This window comes from Vidua macroura, chromosome 5 (assembly GCF_024509145.1).
Source record: "Vidua macroura isolate BioBank_ID:100142 chromosome 5, ASM2450914v1, whole genome shotgun sequence".
In the NCBI taxonomy this organism is placed as follows: domain Eukaryota; kingdom Metazoa; phylum Chordata; class Aves; order Passeriformes; family Viduidae; genus Vidua; species Vidua macroura.
The window spans coordinates 20,479,975-20,501,459 of NC_071575.1; the positions used below are offsets into that span (position 1 = coordinate 20,479,975).

At 54.8% G+C, this 21,485-nt stretch overlaps 2 protein-coding genes across 2 annotated transcripts; both read right to left on the reverse strand.

Moving 5' to 3' along the window:
* Positions 1–6,407: 6,407 nt before the first annotated feature.
* PDXP (pyridoxal phosphatase) lies at positions 6,408–8,772 on the reverse strand. Its single transcript, XM_053979050.1, has 2 exons — positions 8,190–8,772; positions 6,408–7,939 (listed from the first exon to the last, which is right to left on the reverse strand). Exons 1-2 carry the CDS (start codon positions 8,764–8,766, stop codon positions 7,614–7,616), a joined length of 903 nt encoding a protein of 300 aa, XP_053835025.1. The 5' UTR covers positions 8,767–8,772; the 3' UTR covers positions 6,408–7,613.
* A 381-nt stretch (positions 8,773–9,153) lies between these two features.
* SH3BP1 (SH3 domain binding protein 1) lies at positions 9,154–19,756 on the reverse strand. Its single transcript, XM_053978851.1, has 18 exons — positions 19,517–19,756; positions 17,698–17,740; positions 16,141–16,245; positions 15,679–15,755; positions 15,286–15,397; positions 15,112–15,188; positions 14,613–14,748; positions 13,904–13,972; positions 13,429–13,519; positions 13,003–13,145; positions 12,794–12,905; positions 12,617–12,698; positions 12,249–12,329; positions 12,025–12,141; positions 11,487–11,578; positions 11,177–11,306; positions 10,896–11,011; positions 9,154–10,448 (listed from the first exon to the last, which is right to left on the reverse strand). Exons 1-18 carry the CDS (start codon positions 19,576–19,578, stop codon positions 10,117–10,119), a joined length of 1,977 nt encoding a protein of 658 aa, XP_053834826.1. The 5' UTR covers positions 19,579–19,756; the 3' UTR covers positions 9,154–10,116.
* Between the last annotated feature and the right edge of the window lie 1,729 nt (positions 19,757–21,485).

The window sequence follows — 21,485 nt, forward strand, 5'->3', positions numbered from 1 at the left end:
AGCTCGTGGGAAGGGGTCTTGTTGAACAACTCAGAGGAATGCAAGATTTGAATGTGCAAAGGGACAGGATTTCACACTCTTTCCCCAACCAGCTGCCATTTATCAACCTATATTTCAGTGAGCTTGCTCATATCAGCTGGGACGACACCCCAGACCATCCCATTCTACTCTCCAACCTTCAGCTGTTCACTCCTGCCTGGCAAGTCTCCTATCTTGTCGTGAAAGCATTCCTGTTGCTGAGCATCAGACTGATGTGAAAATAACTGCGGTTTTTGCAGCACCAGCTTGTGTTGGATTTACTGATCTATGGAGATATGCTGATGTGGAACCTCCCACTCCTTTCCTCCTACTGAGACAGACAGACAGACAGTAGGCTCAGGCAACAGTGAAAGAGAACAATTTCAGCTGCACTTCTTTCTACTCAGTTGTATTTTTGTCTCTTACCATGCCCATACTGAGGCCTCTAGGTATCACCCAGCTGTGTGCTAAAGGACAGGGTAACAGCTGGTCTTGGTGGGTTGGATGGTGGCAGGGATGCACAGCCCACACTGGTAACAGAAAGGTAAAAGGAAAGAGAACATTTCATGGGAATATTATGAAATGGAAGAAAAATCTGGTGTCAATTAACTCCAGCCAGCATAATGGGAACACAATACAGGAGCCTCCTACTTCTAGATTTATTTTCAGCCTGAAGAACAATAATCCAGGGGATGGGAGATCCCTAAACTGATGCCTTACCAGGGTTGTTTAATTGACTTATTACACCTGGCATAGAATCCAAGTTCAAGAGACAAGGAGCATATAAAGATGGTCCTTTGCAGGTGTCTTACTCCTCTGTGTTGCAGAAGATTGCCAGGAAAAGAGGAGAAATTATGGGTATTAGACAGGATGCCTCCATGTTCTGAGCTTGGAGGCTTGCTGCCAGAAGTCGTCCCAGGGTAATTCATGTACTCCTTTTCCAGGTAGATGTATCTCTTTCTAAGTCACTACAGGAATCAGACAGGTTTCCTCCTGCTGTTTGTGTCCCATTGCTGGACATGCTGTCCTGGAAAACTTGTAACACACCCAAAGGAGTAATGACAGAGATTTTAATTGCATCAGCAAGCAGTACTATGGGGTCTGCCTCAGATCCTGCAACTTAAAGGGTGTGCCAGCCAGGACTGCGTGCTACCTGCAATTACCAGCCACCCCAATCCCTGGGCTGACCTGAGGATCAGATATGCTCCTCCAGAAGGATTTGTCTACTGCTGCTGGGTCATCAGCAAGTGACAAGTGACCAAGAGGAAAAATACTTCTTCAGGAAGCTCTTCTGAGAATCCTTAATACCAGGCTGCCCCAATACATAACTGACAAGAAAGCAGCTCAAAAACCTGAACCAACAGGCAGATTTCCAGCAACATTGGCTCAAGGGCATTCAGAGTTGCTTATGGCCAAACAGGAGTCAAACACAGTGTGGGATTGCTCAATGACATGGGTCCTTTCAGCCCTGAAATTGTTGTGGGAAGGTAGCTAATGAGACTGTGATGAACTGCAAGGCAGTGAGCATCATGAAACAACCTAAACACAGCCTACACTCTCCACTGGAGGAGTATGGCCACCCTGTCTCCTGAGCTGTGTCAGTTTCCAGGTAACCAAGACTGTGGCAGGCACATGGCTCTAGTTGTACTCGAGTGCTGAACACTGACATATTGCCATTCTTCACACGTCTACCCCTGACCTTGGCAAGTGCACAAATAGGGACTGGCACTGCTCTGTGCCACTCTCAGGCTCTGCCAAACCCAGTGGAATCAGAAGCCTCCAAACACTAGGCCAGAGAAGACACCAAGTCAGGAACACCTCTGTTTCATGGAGGAAGCCTCACCAGGGCCACAGTCATGTTGTCCCAGCCGGTGGGAAATCTCTAATCTACAGCCCACAAATAATCAGTTTCCTCTGGCTTCTATGCTGCAGGGATAAACCACCTAACTTGCACATAGGCAGCTGTAGTATGACAGTGGAGTGTATGTGGAGGAAACAGAAACGTGGATCTGAGTTGTTTCATCTTGCTTGAAACAGGTCAAGTATGGAAGTAATTCCTGCCATAAATTTTACCCACTTTCTGTTCAGCTTTTGTGGAAGTCAGGCTAGAGGCTCAGCAAGGGCAGAAAGGCTGGCACAGGACTTTTGAGTGACCTGATGGATGACCATTAAAAGGACAGGTTTCTCTCACCCACAACATGTGAAGAGAGCATCTCAGTGCTCAGCAATATCCTATACAGACTGGAAAATGCTAGTTGCTGGAACTGCACATCCAGCAGGCTAAATCACAGGGCAGAACAACCTGGATCATCCCAGGCAGCTGCCCTGTGATCTGGGAATGTTTCTGGCATCACGTCTCCCTTGTCTCCATGCTGGAGGCTTACAGAGCTGACAGTGCTTTGCTGCAGTGGCGTACTGAAGCTACAAAGAGCAGTACAACTCTGAAAGCTGGTGGAGTCCTTAAGGGTTTTAAATTTCTCTCAGCAAGTTCACCATCTCCCAGGGAGTATAAGGAACACCAAAACAGCTTGTCTGCCAGGGGCAGTTCCAATACATTATCCACACACAATTCCCAGGCAGAGTCCAACAACAGCAACAGTTCCTAGATGTGCATAGCCATGTCATTCTCCTGGGATGCTTGGTGAGTTTTCTGGGGTCAGAGTCCATAGAGCAAATGAGGCAGCAGTAAGGAAGGAAAAAAAATGGATAATGATAGAGAGATGGCAAAGGGGAACCTGAAAACCCATGTTATGGTGGGGACAATGCCTTGAGTAAAGAGTGAGGAGAGGGAAGCTGTGCTGCAGAGGAGGGACTTCTACCCACACTGCTGCTGGAGGAAGAGTAAATGCTGGTTGGTTCACTAGGGCAGGCAGTAACAGGCTGCTGCTCCTCAGCTTCTCCTCCTCATCATCCTCCTCCCTGCTCCAGCTGCTGTGGGACAGGGTGGCGCCAGAGCTGCCTGCCTTGGCAGAGGGGGACTCTCACATCAAGTTGGGCAAGTATCGAGCGAGTTCCTAGGATCATGATCCTTCCTTGGCTCTGGAGGCACTTTCCCATGCAAAAAAACCTCCTCTGTCCTGCCAGTCTCAACACCTTCCAAATTGCCCCAGTTCTATTACCATGTCATGTGGCTGAACATTAACAACTTCCCAGCCAGGATGATCTCTAGCTCCTCATGTTAAAGGCATCTACTCACCAATTAATATCTTTGGGCCCATTTGTTGTCTTCCTGAAGTGTCAGTCACTTGACCAACTTGACAATCTTCCGTGATGAAATGGCTGACTTGCTTGATGAGGGGAAAGCAGTGGACATATACCCTGACTTCAGTAAGGCCTTTGGTCCTGCCTCCCACGAAATTCCTCTAGAGAAGATAACGGAAGTATGGGCTGGCTGAGGTAACAGTGAAGTGGACAGGAAACTGTGTGAGCATCTGGGCCCAAGGAATGCTGATCAGTGGCATAAAGTCTAGCTGAAGGCTTGTAATTAGAGGTGTCCCCCAGGGGTCAATACTGTTGTATTTATTCTGTTTAGTATCTTCATTAATGAACTGTAAGATGAGGTAGAGTGTACCCTCAGCAAGTTTGCTGGTGACCCAAAACTGCAAGGAGCAGCTGACACACCAGAGGGTTGTGGTCCCATGCAGAGTGACCTTGATAGGCTGGGAAAATGGGCTGGCAGGAACCTCAAAGAATTCAATGAGAAGTGCAAAATCCTTCACCTAGGAAACAATAACCCCAGGGACCAGTAAATATTGGGAACTACCCAGCTGGAAAGCAGCATGAGAGAAAAGGACCTGGGGTCCAGTGCTGGGTCCAGTTCTGGGCTCCCTAGTACAAGAGAGTCAGAGACATATTGGAGAGAGTCCAGGGAAGGGGCACGAAGATGACTAAGGGACTGAAGCCTTGCCTAGAGCAGGCAATGTTCAGCAAGTTGCAGCTGTCATCATCCAGCCGTGGTTGCCACAGTAACTGCACTTACGGATGAAGGATAGGAATTTTCTGGCCTAATGGAACGACTGCCACCTGTTTGGGTGTTGTTTCTGTTGCACCGCAGGAAAGGGCAATGCAGTTTTCTGAGGATGAGAAAATAAATACCTTTACCCACCCTACACCAAGTGGGGCTTCCCATCTGCTCCACCCTCCTGTGTGCTGCTACAGCTCTGCACTTCACAGCCCTGTCCTCCCTGGCAACTGCACTGCTTCCCTAAACACTCAACCCAAGAAGAAAAGCTGCATTAGACAAGAAGAAATAAGCTGACTTAGGCAAGAACTATTGTTTTTTTCAGTTTAAACAGCAGATGTTATCTGCAGCCCTACCAGAAAAGAAGGGCTGGTAGAAGAGGGAACCCTCTATCCCAGAGGGAACCAAAGCCTGAACTCCATGAGGATCACAGACCCCTTATTGTCAGCGGCTGAATGGATGTCTGACAGGCTTGGATAGGGAGCTCATCACCCCCAGTGGTGCTCTCAGTCTAGTTTCCTAACAAGATCTGCTTGCATGCACATCCATTACATGCAGGAGCGATAGTAGCAGGGGGAAGCCACACAAAACCAAAGCCTGGCAGACCTGATGGACCCCTACAGTGCTACTCCATCCCTGTTCGGAGCAGGAGCAGTTGCACTGATGTATACAGGACAGAAGTCACCCCTGCCTAATGTCCACACCTACATGATGAACCAAGGGAAGGACAGATAAACCCTTCTGCTCCAAGTCCACCTCTGCTTCATAGCAAAGCCCTCATGAAGAGACGCACCAGATGAAAAGAAGCTACATGGTCACAAGAGATAGGGATCAGCCACGACCTCTGCTGAGCTCTGTTTTCAGCAGCAGTCACATGAAAAAAAAAAAATCTACTCTGCAGGCTCACCATTTGGAATCTAAAGGACAAACTCCCAAGTATCTTTGGAGAGGGCCCAAACACAGGCTGGAACACTCTGACCAGCTACTGGATTTCCTGTTTTGTTTCCAGTGTGCCAGCCTGGGAGACTACAGCCTCCAGCATCCCATCTGCTGTCTGGGAGAACTGGAAAGAACAGAGCAGACAAGACTTCACCCTCAAAGCACCCTAGAAAAAAGGGAGCATGGCTTGGGAATGTTCTCACTGCGCACAGTCTTCTCTGTACACCCACATGTAACCAACTCAGCCTGGGAAATTTGCAGCTGTACTGAGCATTTCCAGCTGTGGCTCCAAAGTCACAACAACAGCGCTTCAAATTTCAGCCTGATACAAGAACTGAGAGCTCTGAAAAATAAACCAGGGTCTGGGTATCTCTAGATTGGCAAGCCACATTAGCAGACACATCAGATCTCAATCTTACTCTACTTAATGATTCAAGTGCTGGTCAAGTACTCATTAAGGGACTACCAGTCTGGTGGCCTAATTGGACATGGGGCAGACAAAAGAGAGAAATGGGCATATACAAAGGGGACTGATTAAGATGACAGGCAATCTTCAGAAAGCTCTTTGGATGTTCTTTTCTTCTGGAAGGCTCTTTTCTAGGTTATTTTGGACAGAAAAAACAAAGAAGGCACTCAGCACCTGGAACCATCCTAGGGACAATAAGTTGCATCCAATTCTCCCATGTGAGCTGACACGGCACTACCTCACACAGAGCATAGTTATTGAACGCTAAATGCTGATCTCTCCAGCGGGAGATGAGATGCTTGGTTGCCATCAACAGCAGTTAAAGGGGTTTGACAGACAAAGGGGAGGATTGGTTCCTGTATGGGGAATGGAGGCAAAGTACATTTGAGTCACCTCCAACTTACCCAATCCGTTTTCTCTCTCTGGGCTGGGAGTATGGACAAACCTGGGACATGGCAAGGTATAGTCTGGTTAAGGTCACCTCAGGGCTGTGGTGACAGCCACCTGCCTGTCACTTAAAGCATAGCACAGTCAAGAAGGGTCACAGCAAAACCTTGCCTGGGCAGTTCTCAGCCCACTGCAAACTCTGTGCACATAACAGAGGTGGCACCTCACCCCTACCCCAGCAGGGCCACACAGATCATTGGGGTCCACCTGGCTAGCAGAGGGCAGCCTTCAGGTGCAGCACAAGAGGTCACTGTTCCCCAGCAATGAATCCCCCATGCTGTGAAATGCAAAGGCAGCTGGCGAGGGTTGCATTGTTCATTGCTCCAAGTGACCTGGCTGGACCCCACACTCTATGCCACAGCCCTGCCAGCCACCTCCACCCGCTGCTGAGGCACCAGTGGTCCAGCAAAGGGCAGCTCAAAGACACCACCCATCAGACTACCCAGCTGTCTTCTCTACCCAGCAGCACCCCCTTGAGTGAGGAAAGGTCCTGCCATGTCCTCACCTGTGAGGGCTCTAAGATACCTAGTGCAGTTTCATCTTGATGGGACCATGAGTGGAAAAAAAAAGAGGTCATTTCCAGCCTATGCTCACACTTTATTATATACAGAGACACAGTGAGTGTAAGAACATCAACATGGGACATGGACAGTAAGGGATGCCCAAAGGCACTCCCTTCTGTCCCCTTGGTGCAACCAGTCAGCATAATTTATACAAATAATACAGTATTTGAACAATAAATAAGTTTGATAAATTAGATCATGAAATAAAAAAAAAACGTAGAAAGACAAAGCAGCAAGGAATGATTTTGAGGACTGTGACACGTTCACAGCAGTGACAATACCATCACCATCTCACCTGCACACTGGCAGCTGGAGCACAGACTCCCATCAGCACTTTTCTCTCACTGTACTATGACAAAATCCGGCTGAGAAGGGGCAACCAGGGAGAGTCATACAGTTCACTAGTGCTGTGTTGTCATGGTCTAGGAGCCTCTGTCCTTCAAAAGCCCCTTCAGAAAAGGTGCTTGAAAACAAGGTACAAATGCAGACCCACTGTGCGCAGTCACAGCTTGTCTGTATGGCACAGGAAAAAAACCCTCAAACCGGTCTCTTCTGTCCTTCAGATGGACACTGGCACAGTTATTAACTGGGTCGGGGCAGGGAGGTAGTGGGGAGAACATCTCTAAGGAATAGGGGAGAGAAGAGATGAGGCAATGCTCTCTTTCACTTGTGGGAGGCAGAGATGCTCTCACTCATGATTCCAGAGGTCTGGCACACTCCTTCCACATGCCCTGGCGCTGGTAAGACACCAGGTGGGTGACAATGCCAGCCAATCCCCTGGCAAGGAGGGGGTTACTACAAGGACTGCAGGGATGCTGCTCAGAAGTCAAGAGTTACAAGTCAAAGGACAGCAGTAAAAGGCTGCCATTGGTTATCCAAGGGAAAAATAACACTAAAACAGCCAGTCCCAAACCTCTGGAGAGGCCACACAGATTTGACCCCCCCACCCCCAGCAGCATCAAGGCCTCCATCTCTCTCCCAAAGATGCTGGCAGATGGCAGTGAGGGAGACAAGGACTCTGTCCATCATGGATAGCTCTCAGCAGAAAGGAGACAACCTGTTCCCTCCTGCCAATCCCCTTCCCATTTTGCCTCCAAAGAAGGATGTTGGCATGTGAAGAAACCGGGAATTGAGGGAATAGGGCAGTGAGAGAGAAATGGGAACAGATGGAGATCTGGGATGGGGAACCTGACCCCTCTGCCCTCACATGTACAAAATGTTACTCATCCAGGCCTGGTATCAAGTCTGCAATACTGTCCACATAGTAATTGGGCACCAGATCCTTGGCAGCGGCGCTGTCGCTGGCCATGTAGGCCTGCGCCTCTTCCAGGCGGGACACGCCTGTCAGGGTGAGAATGGTGGCAAGGCCGCAGTTCTTGCCGAAGAGGATGTCTGTCTCCAGACGGTCTCCCACCATGAGCGTGCGGGATGGGTCGACACCGAAACGCTCCACGATGCAATCAAACATGTACGTGTTGGGCTTCCCCACCACCAGCGCCTTGCGGCCTGAAGCCGTTTCCACTGCGGCTGTGAGGCTGCCAGTCCCTGCAGGGAGGGAAGGAGGAGGAACAGAAGTTGCCGCGGGAAGCTCAGCATCCCGGGTCCCGGATAGGCAAGCGGGACGCTGGCAGCCCTGCTTCGGGAGCTGGCAGGGACGTGCCAGGGCATCCCTGCTCGTCCTGCCGCTCAGGGAACCGCCTCGCCCTCACCTCGGACAGCGAACCCCACCCGAGGCCACCCCCGCCGCCAGCCCCTTCCCCCCGGGCCGGCGGCGCGGGACGGGGCGCGGGCTCACCGGGGGTGCGCTGGCCGTCGCTGAGCGGGTGCCAGGGGTCGGGGTCGGTGGCCACCAGCAGGCACTGCGGGTCGCGCAGGTAGCCGCAGGCCTGCGCCAGCTTGGCGAAGGTGAACTGGTCGTCGTAGCCCACCAGGACGGCGCGCACCGGCTCGCCGGGTGCCGGCTCGCCCTCGCCCGCCAGGCGCAGCCCTGCGTCGCGCACCTCGCCGCGCAGCCCCTCGCCGCCCAGCACGAAGACGCGGCCGGCCCCGCTCCCGTTCCCGCCGCCGCCGAGGAGGCGCTGGCGGAGGAAGAGCGCGGAGCAGAGCGCGGAACTGAAGACGTGCTCGGCGCGCACGCCGCGGAAACCGAGACGGCTGAAACGCCGCTCCAGCTCGGCCACCGAGCGGCGGCTGTTATTGCTGACGAAAAGGGCGGCCTTGCCGCTGCGCCGCAGCCGCTCCAGCAGCTCGGGGGCGCCGGGCACGGCGCGCTCGCCCGCCCACAGGACGCCGTCGCAGTCGAAGAGCAGACCCTGCGCCGGGCCCAGCACCTCCCGCAGCCCCGCGCCGCTCAGCCGCCGGCAGCTCGCCATGCCGCCGCCGCCGCCGCCGCCGCCGCCGCCGCCGCCGCCGCAGCCCGCCGGCCGCCCCGCCCCGCCGCGCAGCCAATCACCGCCCCCCGCTGCGCCCTGCCCCGCCGCGCAACCAATCACCGCCCCCCGGCCCCCCGAACGCCACCAATGGGAGGCCCTGACGCTCTCAGGGGCAGGGCCGGGCCGAGGGCCGGCCCCCAAAGTGACGGCACGGGGAGGGGGCGGGGACAGGCCCGGGCCGCTGCCCATTGGCTGGAGCCGACGTGCCCGGCCCGCGCTCCCCGCCGCGCCCGCGCAGCCGCGGAGCGCCCCCTGCCGGCCGGCGGGGCCTGTGGCAGCGCGGTCGCCATTACGGCCCGGCCCCGCGCCTGCGCCGGCCCTGGGCGCCCGCCGCGCTCCCGCCTCCTTCCCTCCCCGCTGCGGCCCCCGGGCTGCGCCCTCCAGCACTACAGACTGCCAAGTGTGCCCTGCTCACAGCGGCCTGCGACTTTGACACCAGCTTCTCAAATATTGGCAAAATATCAACAGAAGCACTTAGGCTGGAAAAGCCTTCTGACATCATCGAATCCAGCCTAAGACCGAACCACGTCAACTAGAGCGTGGCAGCAAGTGCCACATCCAGTCTTTCCTTAAACACTTCCAGGGACGGTGACTCCAGCACCTCCCTGGGCAACCCATTCCAATGTCTAATCACTTTCTGTGATGAAAAAGTTCCTTCTACTGTCCCACCTAAACCTCCGCTGGTGCAGCTTGTGACTGTGCTCTTGTTGCCTGGAAGAAGAGCCCGATGTCCACGTGGATACGGCCTCCTTTCAGGGAGTTGTGGAGAGTGATCAAGCCTCCTTTTCTACAGGTTGAACAACCCCAGCTCCCTCAGCCTAATAGAACATGCACTCCAAATATATGCATCTATACATCTATATCTATATCTATATCTATATTTATATATATCCGTGTGTTCCTGGGGCAATGCATTTTAAGGCAAAATTGGGGCTGCAATCATGGCTGAGCACCTGCGAATGGCCCCATGGGGCCAAGCTGCCCGTGCAGCCCGAAAGCTGCAAGCAGTGTCTGGGCCTGCAGTGGGGGATCAGGGCAGGGATCTGGGCAGGGAGCTGGTGGCTGGGCTCTGGCAGGGATGTGGTAGTGTGGGGAGGTGGAGACGGAGACAGGAGAGCGAGAGAAGGCAGGCAAAGCATGCCAGGTGATGTGAGCCAAGGGAACAAGGTGGAGGACCGAGAGATGCTGTCCCTCAGGCCACCATGGCATTTCCACAGTGTCTGCTGGGTCCCAGAGAGGTGCCAGATCCCATCTCCCCAACCTGTGATTCCTCCATGCTTCTCACCCTGTTCAGTTCTCTGTGGGCTGTCCTTCTGGGGCCGATGTGGCTGGGGGACTTCCTCCTGCAGGCAGCGGCTGCCCCTCCTCTGTGGTTCCTGGCACACAGTCCACGGCAGCCGCTGTGTCAGCCTCACCAGTGGAAGGCTCGGGGGATGGTGGGGCATCTCGGCTGTGGCGGGGTGCTGGCTGCGGAGGGAGCGGCGGCGGGATGGAGGGGGCTCGGCTGGGCGCTGTGCGTCGTGGCAGGGCTTTGGGGCTGGCTGCCTGGGCAGGAGCTGTGCTCCGGGGCTGCGTCACAGGCGGTGGTGGCATTGCGGGTCGGGCCGGAGCTGGGCGTTTGCCTGAAAAGAAAGCTGAGGTGGGCTGGGCTCCTCTCCACTGGGGTCTCTCCAAAGGGCGGAGGGGGCTGCAGTGCTAGCCATGGGTCAGGCAGGGGTCTGCAGACAGGTGGTGGGACAAATTGCCCCTTGCCCAGCTCTTGTCCTGAAGACAAAAACACACACCAGCTTTTCTGGGGGCTTTTCCCTCTTCCCTTCATAAAGGGCCACGAGCTTTGACACCTCTTTACCAGAGGTGTTCAACCCAACACTGGAGGACATACTTCATCCATCCCACAGCCCCATCTTGGCTGGATCCTGGCCATGCTGACCTGGCCAGAGGCCTTTCCCCTCATTTGGTGACAAGGACATCCCCAGTGCCCACTTGTGTGGGGAACAGCAGGAGGATGACTAAACCACAGGAGGTGGCATTGGGGGGTGTAATTTCCCAAGCAGCTGGGGCGCCCTAACCTTTGCGGGTGCTGTTGTCAGTCACCACTGGAGCTGGTGGCCCTGCAGCTTCAGGAGATGGCCTGGGCAGTCCTGGGGATGCTGGCTGGGACCTGGCGTCAAGGTCCCTGGAGGTGCTGTGCAGAGAACAAGGCAAGTCAGGCTTTGGTTGGGCATGGTGGTCCTGGCTGTGAGGCACCTTGCAGCCACCTGTGAGGGTAAGGCCCTGGTGTGGGATGGGATGGAGGGAGGACATGGGGAGAGCTGGGACAGCCAGAGCCTCTAGCTTCCATCAGACTTACGCCTCTCCATCCAAAAAGGTGGGGGTGCTGGCTGGAGGGGTTGCAGGAGTTGGCTCTTCCACTGGGGCAGCCTTGCAAAATCTGGTGTTTGTGGGCGGCATGAACATGCCTGAGACATTGAAATCTACCTCTGGGTGAAGAGAAAGGAAGACATCCTGTGAGGAAGCACTTGTCACCCAGAGCAATGACCCCACAGCAGGGAGCCAGAGCAGCCTCCTGCTTCTCTCCTCCTGGAGATGGAGAAGTGTTCCTTTCCCTTCCTCTTCCTGTCACTCTCTGCTGCGGCCACCAAGTGACGCCCTGGCCCTACCTCCGGGGAAGAGAGTGTCCACGTTCTGGATGAGGGCTTCCACCACAGCCTGGATGGAGGAGACCGAGGCCAAGTCCAGTTGCATGGGGTCTCTGAGAGACAGGGGTGAGGGAAGCATCAGAAAAAGGGTTTGGGGGTATTAACCCCAAATGGGTTTTTTTGTTCATTCCACAGGGGTCAGGGTCTGAAGGGAAGGTAGCCCAGCCAAGGGCTATGGCAACTTGGGTGATGGGCCTTTTTCCCTGTCCTGGGAACCCTGGTTTGGTGTTGGAGGCCAGTGGTGTTGAAAGCCACCCATGTCACAAGTGCTTTGGGTCTCAGCCCCCTCCTCTACTACTTTGCAGAGTGGCTAAGGGGACATGTGCTTGGTGAGGGGACGTGCAACCTGGGGAACATGGGAACAAGGGACAGGACTTGAGGATGGAAGAGGTGTAAGTGCTTTAGACCAGCCTGAAGGCTGCTGGATCAGCCTTTGCCATGGCATTTGCACCAGCTGGGGCTAGGAAGCTGCCTCGCACCCCTTCAAACCAGACCTTACCCTGTGCTCTGCTGCGACCACAGCAGGTTTGGGCCCAGCACAATGGCAATGTTGCTGGGAGTCATTTTATTCACCTCCTGGTGTTCAGCCAGCTTGGCTAAAAACTTGATCAGATACCTGTGGGGTGAAAGGAGGGCAGGGGTTTAGTAGGCAGGGATTTGGGGAGGAAATGGCTACCCCTGGTGATTGCTTGGGGCTGAAGAAGCCCTGTTCTGACAAAATACCTGAGATTGTTGTAGCTGTCCTGGGGCAGGTGGCTGCAGGTGTCTCGCAGGCTCTGCACGCGGCTGTCAATGTCCTTTAAACTGTAAGAGAGAAGGAGGAACAGAGAGCTCGGCCTGTTCCCTGTGGCACAGAGGGACACAGTGGACGAGGAAGGCCAGTGTTGGCTGCCCCGTGCAGGCCATAGCCCTGGAGATGGAGATGTCCTGCTTTACTGGGCAGTGAAGGCAGGCATCCACAGAGGCTCTGTGTCCGTATCTCCCCAAATGAGACAGAGCACCCCTGCTCCAAGTCCTGGGAAGGATGGAAGGGGTTGACTGGGGGCTTTTTGAGACCTGCCAGGGATTTCCACCCCAGTGCCTGGACCCACCTGGCCACTTTGACCCATTCATCATAGAGTTCAAATGTCATCAAAGGCTGGGGCAGCTCCCGCAGGTAGGACTTCAGTGCACCTGGGAGGAGAGGGGCAGCAGTGGAGCTGATGGCAGCTGAGGGATGGCAGGGACTGCCCAGTCATGTCCACCCACCCTGCCTTGGTGGCACTCACCAGCGACAGCATGGGGGTCTGAGTAAAACTCCTCCAGAGCATTGGAGCCGCTGGCCAAGCTGTTCTTCAGCTTCCTCAGCACTGAGGCGCCTGCTGCCAGCCGGAAGAGTCCCTGGGGATGGGATGAAGTGGGAAGGGATGCATTTTGAGTTTGGGAGGAGTGCATCTGGGGGAAGAAAGGTGATGAGGGGGTCTGGAGCACTCCCTACCTCCTCCTTCATGCCGGAAGCCAACAGCATCATGACACAGGCCTCGATGGGGAGCGCAATCTCCCGGCCCAAGCTCTTGAGGTGTGTCTCTAGGGACACACCATAGTACCCTACCACTGGGGTGTCTGTCGTGAAGGAAGGTTCTGGAAGAAGAAGGAAAATGTCAAGAGGGATAGGGATGGTGGACACTGGCACCATCCAGCATTTGGCCATGGCGACATCCTTGTCCAAGGCGAACTTGACTGGCTACAGGCAGAGGCAGGACAGCCCATGTCAAGCTGCGATCCCCAACCTACCAGCCCAATATGGTAGGCAGCAGCAGGTGTAGGGAGGGAAAATGAGCCTTTTCCAGCTTTGCTGGCCACACTTGTATCCCCCGGGCTCAACTGCAGCCCTTGCCAGGCTGCATGGAGAGCCAGAGGGTACCTGTCTGTCCGTGGCTTTCTCTCAGCTCTGCTAGAGCTGAGTCCAGAGATTCCAGTGACTGCCGGTGGTACTGGGCTTGGATTTCCAATAGCTGCCAGACAAAGGACAGGCAAACAGTTGGCACCAGCCCCTCTCAGAGAGGTGCCCATTCCCAGGACATTGCACTCACATGAAGACAGGGCAAAGAGGGAGCTGCAAGGGGAGCCCACCTGGGGTCCATGGGACTATGTCTGTAGTAAGGGGTAGAGGGCAGATTGGAGAGGGGTATCTTCAGGACAGGCTGCTTGTTTGCACTTGGTGCTAGTGGTGGCATTAACCTGTAATGGCTGGAGCAAGGCCAGCTATAGCCATCTGCTGATGCTGTGATCTGTCTCCTGCACTGCCTGGGGGCACTTGGTGTGGATGGGGGCAAGGCTGGGCTCAGACATGCTGCAGTCGACATTCACACATGGGAGAAGTGAGACAGAGGACTTACTTTGATGAAGTAGCTGGCGTAGATGTCCTCTTTGGTGGAGAAGTGGTAGAGGTCAGCCATGTACTCGTCCTGGGAATGGAGATACAAAGAAGAGCAATCAATCTTCCATCCCCTCCCTGGCACCCAAGGAAGAGGAGACGCCTTCATGAAGCCCTTTCATCTGGTCTGTGAGTGGTCTAGACAGGGTCTCTGGGGGGAGTGGGGCTTTCTCCTTGCTTCCATTAGTTGTGTTTGGGTAGTGGCAGCAACCTGCCCCATGATCAAAGTCCTGGCACAAGTGGCTCAGGAACAAGAGGTCTCTGCACCTTCAGCTCCAGTGAGCTCACGAGCTCTGCCAGACGAGGTGCTGGGCTTTTCAGAGACACAGGGCAGAAGTGGAGAAAGCTGATGGGAAACCTCCCTGCCACCCATGACAGATCTTAGCTCAGCTGTTTTCCAGTTTGAGGGGACCCCATATGCTCCCTGATTTAGCCCCTGGACCATCCTCTCTGCAGCAGCTTGCACTTTGAATTCCTTTACTCTTTTTCTTCCCTGGATTTGGGCCATCTCCCTATTTCTGCTTGAGGGGCCCATTTGCTTTCAGAGGGCAGGACATGCTGGCTGGCTGCAGTCCATCTCAGCGTGGGGTCACGTCAGACAAGACTGGTGGAGGCGAGCAGGTCTGCAGCCCTGGAGTTGATCCATAGGGGAGACCAAATGACCATCTCACCTTGCACTGCTCCACCTTCCTCTTCACCTCTTCCTCTTCTTCCTTCAAGATCTCCAGTTTGTTGGCAGCAGAGGATGCCCCTGGGCCAGCACCAGCTCCAGTGCTGTTACTGGAACTCTTGGCAGCTTGGTTCAGCCTTTGGGGTGGGAAAGAAGAGGCGCATTTATGGTCTCAGTGCCAGGAATGTTGGGTAGAACAGGTGTGCAGACTTCCAGAGAAATGTGGCATAGCAAGGGTTGGAACGAGGTGATCTCAGTGTCCCAAGCAGCACTAGGGCACTTTGCTGCCTTTAGCAGCAGAGCTGCCCTTCTCTCTGGTGCTATGGAATCAGCATCTGAGCCCAGAGCAGGATGCACCTACACACAGGAGCTAGCTGGGTGCTCCTGAAGAGCTATTGAAAATTGACTCTCCAGGGCAATTATCCTCCTCTCTCCCCCAACCTGTCTGGGGGATGTGCTCTGTATGTCCTAGTCCTCCAGGGCTGCAGTGTGCCCCATACCGGCTCTTGATTGTGTTCCAGTCAGAAATCAACTTCTGGAGGGTCTTCTTGTGCTTCAGGATGGTGGGGAGCTCTTCCTGGGGGAGAGAGGGCCAGAGTGAGTGGGGGAGGCCTGGGAACACAGGAAGGAGTGGTGAAATTGGAAAGTGGAGGCAGTAGAGCAGCAAGGACTACCTCACTGAGCTTGTTGAGTGGCTGCAGGACATAGTGCTCCAGGGCAATCTCAAACTCAGCCATGATTTTGGCCAGTGAGCTCTGTATGCAGCAACCCATCTCCAGGGCTTTCCTGCATGGGACAGAGATGAAATGACTGCGGGCTGGAGCCATGCTCCTCTCTGACCCAACATCCCCACTGTACCTGTACCTACGTGGGACCCTGAGCCAGCTCCTGGCCCTACTCTGCAATTGGAGGCTGAAGATGCTGGCTGTCCCTTCTCCCAGTGCAACACTGGTGTTTGCTCTGGGGACATGGTTTGAGCCATGGCAGCCCCTCAGCCAAGACAGGGTCACTACCAGGATCTGGCATCTTTTGGGGTCACCCTGGCACTTTCTCCCACCAGTACTTACCCAAGGCTGGACTCTGTGTCCAGTTCCTTGAAGCTCTCAGCCATCGCCATGGACAGAGCCATCAAGGGCAACTTCTTCTGCACAGAAGCAAGGATTTGGGAGAGAAGTGGTGACACCACTGTGCCTGGCCACACTGTGGTGCTCCTCACCACAGGGCACCATGGGTGCCAGAGTTCATGGGGGTTTGGGAAGGAACAAAGACAGCAAGGGCTTTGGAGGTTTATTCAATGCAAAGACACTGTCTCTCAGGAGTGTCCCAAATTAGTGATAGGTTGAGAGGGTTGCCCTGCTCTGCTCATCCCAGGCACATGCTGGAGGCCACTGCTAACAATGGGACCTGGGCTTGGCATAGCTTTGGGCCACCCTTCAGCAAAGCTGGCAAAGCAGGGGGCTGGCATCCCTGTTGCTGACAAGGGATAAAGCTGGGGTGAGCACAGGCTGCAGTGGGGAGATTTTTCTCACCACTCGCTTGTCCATCTCAGAGCCACACTGTCCCTGCAGGCAGGCTTGGAGCCTCTTGGACACACTGTGAGCTGCTCGCTTGGCTGGCTCAATCCTCTGCTCAATCTGGGGGCAGAAAAATGGGACTGGGGAAGCTGTTTTGTCAACCATGGGCACCTCAAGGCCATTTCCCCACTATCCAGCTCTGGGTGAGGGATGGCCTGCTGTGTTGGGTTTGCATGGGCTGGTTTTTGGTAGCAGGGAGGGCCACTGAGGTGGCTTCTGTGAGAAGCTGCCAGAAGCTTCCACCATGTCCAGCAGAGCCAATCCCTGATGGCTCTGGAGATGGACATGCTCGTGGCCAAGCCTGGGCCTATTAGAGATAGTGGTAATGCCTCTGTGAAAACATATTTAAGAAGAAAATCAAAACAAAGTGGGGACACTGTTTTTTCCTAGCCAGAGAAGAGAAGGATGTGAGAACATGGGAGGGAAACAACATGGAGACTCCAAGGTCAGTGGAGAAGAAGGGGAGGAGGTGCTCCAGGCACTGGAGCTGAGATTCCTCTGCAGGCTGTGGTGAGACCATGGTGAAGCAGCTGTGCTCTCGCAGCCCACGGTGATCCACGTGGGGACAGAGATCCACCTGCAGCCTGTGGGGATCCATGGGGGATGCAGAGACCCACCTGCAGCCCATGGGGGAGGTGCTCACGCCAGAGTGGGTGGATGCCTGGAGGAGGCTGTGATCCAGTGGGAGACCTGGTGGAGAGAGGGGGCCCCTGCTTCCAGGCTGGAGCAGCTGGTCCTTGGAGAACTGTACTCCATGGAAGAGTGACCCATGCTGCAGCAGTTTTGGGAGGACTGCTGCTCATGAGATTTGGAGCCAGGCTGGAGAAGTCACGGAGAGCTCATGTCTCCCGTGGGAGGGACCCCACGGTGTAGCAGAGCAGCAGAAGGACTCCTCTCCCTCAGTAGCAGAAGATCTTCGGTGATGAACTGACAAAAACCCCCACAGCCTGTCCCCTGCACTGCCAGTGGGAAGGAGGGAAGGGTTGGGGGAAGAAAAGGTGTTTTTAAGGGCTTATTTTACTTCTCATTATCCTCTGATTTTATTAGCAATAAATTCACTTTGTACCTCTAAGTGGAGCCTGTTTTGCCCTTGGAGTGTTTTCTCCTGGTCCTTAACTCATGAAGCCTTCATTACATTTTTCTCTCCTCTGCCCAGCTGTGGCAGGGGAGGATGAGTGAGCAACTTTCGTGGGTACATGACATTTGGCCAGTGTCAAACCACGACACCTGCCCAGCATCCTGCCACAGCCCAGAGCATCTGGTCCAGTGAAAAGGGAGCACAACTCCTGATCAGGATTCATCCCTCTGTGAGCAGCTGGGAAAGCCCTTCCTGGTAGCAGAAGCCTGCCAATCCCTTAACACCATGGTCCTGAAATCACCCTCTGGCACATGGGCAGATCCCAGCCCCATGACTTGGATGTGCTGGCAGGGCAAATGGCAGCCAGGAGCGGGGCAGGTTCCCACGCTCAGGCACAAGCAGACACATGCCTGCTGGCCCAGCCCACACCTCACCTGCAGCAAATCTTCTGACAGGAGCTCAGTTGCTTCTTGGGCTCTGCAGAGGAAGGAGAAGGAGCCATAAGTGAATGAGGATGACCTCCACCCAGCTTCTTTGGGAAGGCAGGTCCTTATGCATCCTGCGCGCCTCTCTTTGGGCTCCTGGGAGCAGGAGACACAGGCTATAGCCTGGACTAGCAGATACAAGGCTATGGGTAGAATGAGCCTGGGAGGACAAGAACAGAAGGAGCAGGGCAAGGGAGCCAACTTTCCTGGCTGGTGGACACCCCGTCAGACAGGGTTGTCAGTTCAGTGCACCTCAGTCAAAAAGTCCAGATGTGACCTGTGTTTTTGGAGTCAGAGTGCTTAGCAGGGCCACAACAGGAGCAGGATGTTTACTGTCTCTGACTGCCCATCTCTCCCCTGAAGGTGAATCCAGGGCAGTGATGCTGCAGTCTGGCACACGTCTTTGCAGGCCAGGGTAGTCAGTAGCTGTGGGGCCATTGATACAGGAGCAAGGGTGTCCTTGTGGTCCAGCTGGGGTCCAAGACCAACACCAGCCCCTCCAGAAATGCCTACACAAACACAGCTTTTTCTGGTTCTGCTCAAAACCAAATTCAAAACCCACCAGCCACCATGACCCTGAAACCTCCCTGATGCCTCCTATAGAGGAAGCCTTGCTTTGCAGCCTGCTATCATTGCTATGTCCCAAGAACCCTGTTTGATTTCCATCTCCTGCTGCTTTTTCCCCAGTTCACATTTCTCTCTTTTCACTGCCTGCCAAAGCCATTGTGGGACGAGGATGTGGAGCTGCAGGAAACATGGGTGGTTTGGTTGAAGGCAAGCAAGATCACGTGAGGTCTTGGTCCACAGAGGAGAGGCTCTGCAGCAGGTGAAGAGGTTGCTCTTGGACTTCACAAGGTGCTTGAGGCTTGCCTGCCTGACATTAAGCAAAAGGGAGGTGCATCTGTCATGGAGATGAGAAATATTGAGGGAAGAGGGATGGGAAGGGGCATCATGCTCCCTTCCAGGGAATGCAAGGAGAGCAAGAGGCCACCAGCATATAGGAGTTGCTTCCTTGTGATTGATTTGCTGGGCTGGCTGAAGGACCTCAGTGGTTCAGGGGACAGGCTTGGTCCCACTTAACCACTCAGTGCTGGGAACCTGCAGAGGTGGCAGTAGGAAAGGGAGTGAGGGGGCTGGGCAGGGAGGGCCCAGCCCTGTAATTTCAGTTCTGGGTTTTGCAAGGGGATAGCTTTGGAAAGCCAAAGAGAAAAAGCAGGAAATGGCAGAGGTAGAACAGGGACTGAGGGTTTTGTGTGAAGCTGTAAGTCCTCCATGGGTCCATCCGAGGACCCCTGGTTCTCTCCTCAAATGGCATTCTGGGCTGCTCATGCTGCTAGGCTGGCTAGAGCTATGCAGGGCATTTGGTTCCTGTGAGGCACCCCAGACTCAGCAGGGAGGGCAGGTCCCAGTCTGATCACCCTTGGTCATTGCACAGCCAGGGGCATGTGGCTGGAAGATCCCTCCCCATTGCCCCACTGCCCCACATCCTGACAAAGCCAAGCTTTGTCAGGACTTTCCTGTTTCCTGGTGAACGCAGGAATGTGGGCCCTTGGAGGTATCTGGGCTTGAGGATTGTTTACTGCTGAGCAGCACCAATGCAGCCTTCACAAAGCCCCAGCTTATGCTGAAGATGCTCTAAACCCTAAAGTTTCCCCTCCTTTCCCCTTTTCCTAGGCCACCAGTACTGGGAGGTCAGTCCAGCCCCAGCGCAAGGCCCCCAGGACCCACATCCCGCTCCCTCCGGTACAGGTAGTGGAGAAGTCCTTACCTAATGGTGATGTTGGGATGGGACAGCTGCTGGCGCATTCGATTAAACTGTCTTTTCATCATCTTGAGAGTCAGGAGGAGATCACAAGAGCTGCTCTGCTTGGCTGTACCCGCTCAGCTCCCCTCGGTAATGCTTGGCATCGGATGCCTGCAGCCCCTCTTCTCTCTGGAGCCACTTTGCTTTTCCCGGAGGACTTCTCCCTCCTTACTCCTCTTCCTTCCTCCCTTGTTCCCTCTTTTTCAGTTTCCCCAGCTGGTCCCCTCCCTAGTCCCTCCCTAGGGATGCCCTGCCTGCTTTCTTTTCCCCTCCCTTGAGCTCCGTTCCCTCGCTCCCTCTCCTTTTCTGAGCTTCCTTCCTCCTCCGTCCAGTCCGCCCCTCTGCCGCAGATCAGGTAAGAACAGTTCAGAGCTCCTGCTCCGTTCTGTGTTCCTGTCACCAGCCCACAAGTAAAAATAACTTCAGCCCAGCCTTAAAGGGGAAATTTTATTACAGCATACACATAACAAGGCAGGACAGGCACATGCCACTGCCGAGCCTTAGTGAAAGGCCCACGCTCTTTCTTGCTCTCTGTCTCAGCTGGGGTGGTTCCCCTTCCTCCCCGTGCCCACCACCAGCTGTGCCGCGGGGCAGCCCGTGCCGGTGCCAGCTGGCTGTGCAGTTCATACGGGGCACCCGATGTATACCCTGCCCTGCCTGGTCACCCAACTCTGCCAACACTCCTCAGGCACCTCTCCGTGCTCACGGGTGCAGCTCCACCTTCTTCCCCTGCGACATGCCGCCTTGTTGTGACAAGAGTAGCAAAGCACAGGCAGCAAAGCCACCCCTGCAGCCCTCACGCTGCTCTCCCTCCGTGCCGTCGCTGAGGCTCTCCGGAGCCACCACAAAGCTGCGGCCAACGGCTGCTGCCTTGTGCCTTCGGGAGTCCCTCCCCCCGCCAGAAGAGCTCCTCGAGCAGGGCCAGCAGCACCCGCAGTTGCACGGGGACCGCAAACTCCCGGTTCTCAGGCTCAGCTGTTGCCGGCTCTCTGCAGAGCTGCACCGGAGCTCATATCCTTTTTTTTTTTTTTTTCTCTTTTTGTCGAAAAACATCCACTTCACACCACGACGACTTTTGGGGTTGACTCTATGAGATGTGTATCTCACCTTATTTCTGGCTACCTGCAGATAGGACTTTTCACTTGCACTAAGAAAGGGCAGAGGTTGCTGCTGGCAGGGTTACATGGCTAGCAAAGGAAGCAGCAAACCAAGCCAAAATGAGAAGCGGTCAGCTTGTGGGCAGAAGAGGCAAGCAGCAAAGGAAAATAAGGCAGAAGGGCTGCTCCATCTGTGCCCTGAAGCCGGAGGAGCGAAAATTTCAGGGCTGCTAGGTTGTGCTTCTTTCTTGGCAAGGGTCAGGTCTCCAGTTACTGTATAGCAAAGCGGGGCTGGCAGCTGTTTTCAAGTGGTTACAGGGTGACAGAGCACCACTCTCGCCCTGCCCAAAACACCAGGCTGTTCCAGCCTGCGGCAGACCGCATCTGATCCCTCACCATCAAGCCCTGGGTGCTCCTAACAGGCAGTTGCTTCAAGCACCTGTTGCAAAGATGCAGCAAAGGCCCCCCAGATCCTCACTGGCTGCATCAGGGTGTGGCTAAACCATTCCTTATATGCAGTATCAGAGCTGCTCCCAGCCCTGGGCTGCTGCTTGCCAGAGGAGATCCCCCTTTGTACTCCTGAAAAAAACCTGCCTCACGGAGCTGCTTCCAAGTGCTGCTACCAGCAGTGAAGCTGCAGTCATGTGGGCCATGGGAACGAGCTCATGCCCTGCTTCACGTGGGCTGTCAGGCACAGATTCCTGCCCGCTGCCTCTCCACGGGGCACGAAGGAAGTGGGCAGCACCCAGTTCACAACCTAGAAGTGACTGCTTTCAAAAAAGGAATTGAGAACTGCCGGGGGAATTCCACCATCCCTGCTCCCTGCTCATGGGAGC

What these genes read in the sequence shown, in the direction of transcription:
- PDXP (XM_053979050.1), bottom strand. Translation starts at nt 8,766, where the DNA reads ATGGCGAGCTGCCGGCGGCTGAGCGGCGCGGGGCTGCGGGAGGTGCTG. An exon ending in CGACGGCCAGCGCACCCCCG is followed by an intron (nt 7,940 to 8,189) that starts GTGAGCCCGCGC and finishes CCCTCCCTGCAG; the next exon opens with GGACTGGCAGCCTCACAGCC.
- SH3BP1 (XM_053978851.1), bottom strand. Translation starts at nt 19,578, where the DNA reads ATGATGAAAAGACAGTTTAATCGAATGCGCCAGCAGCTGTCCCATCCC. An exon ending in AGACCCCCATGCTGTCGCTG is followed by an intron (nt 12,699 to 12,793) that starts GTGAGTGCCACC and finishes CTCTCCTCCCAG; the next exon opens with GTGCACTGAAGTCCTACCTG. An exon ending in TGACAACAGCACCCGCAAAG is followed by an intron (nt 10,449 to 10,895) that starts GTTAGGGCGCCC and finishes CTTTCTTTTCAG; the next exon opens with GCAAACGCCCAGCTCCGGCC.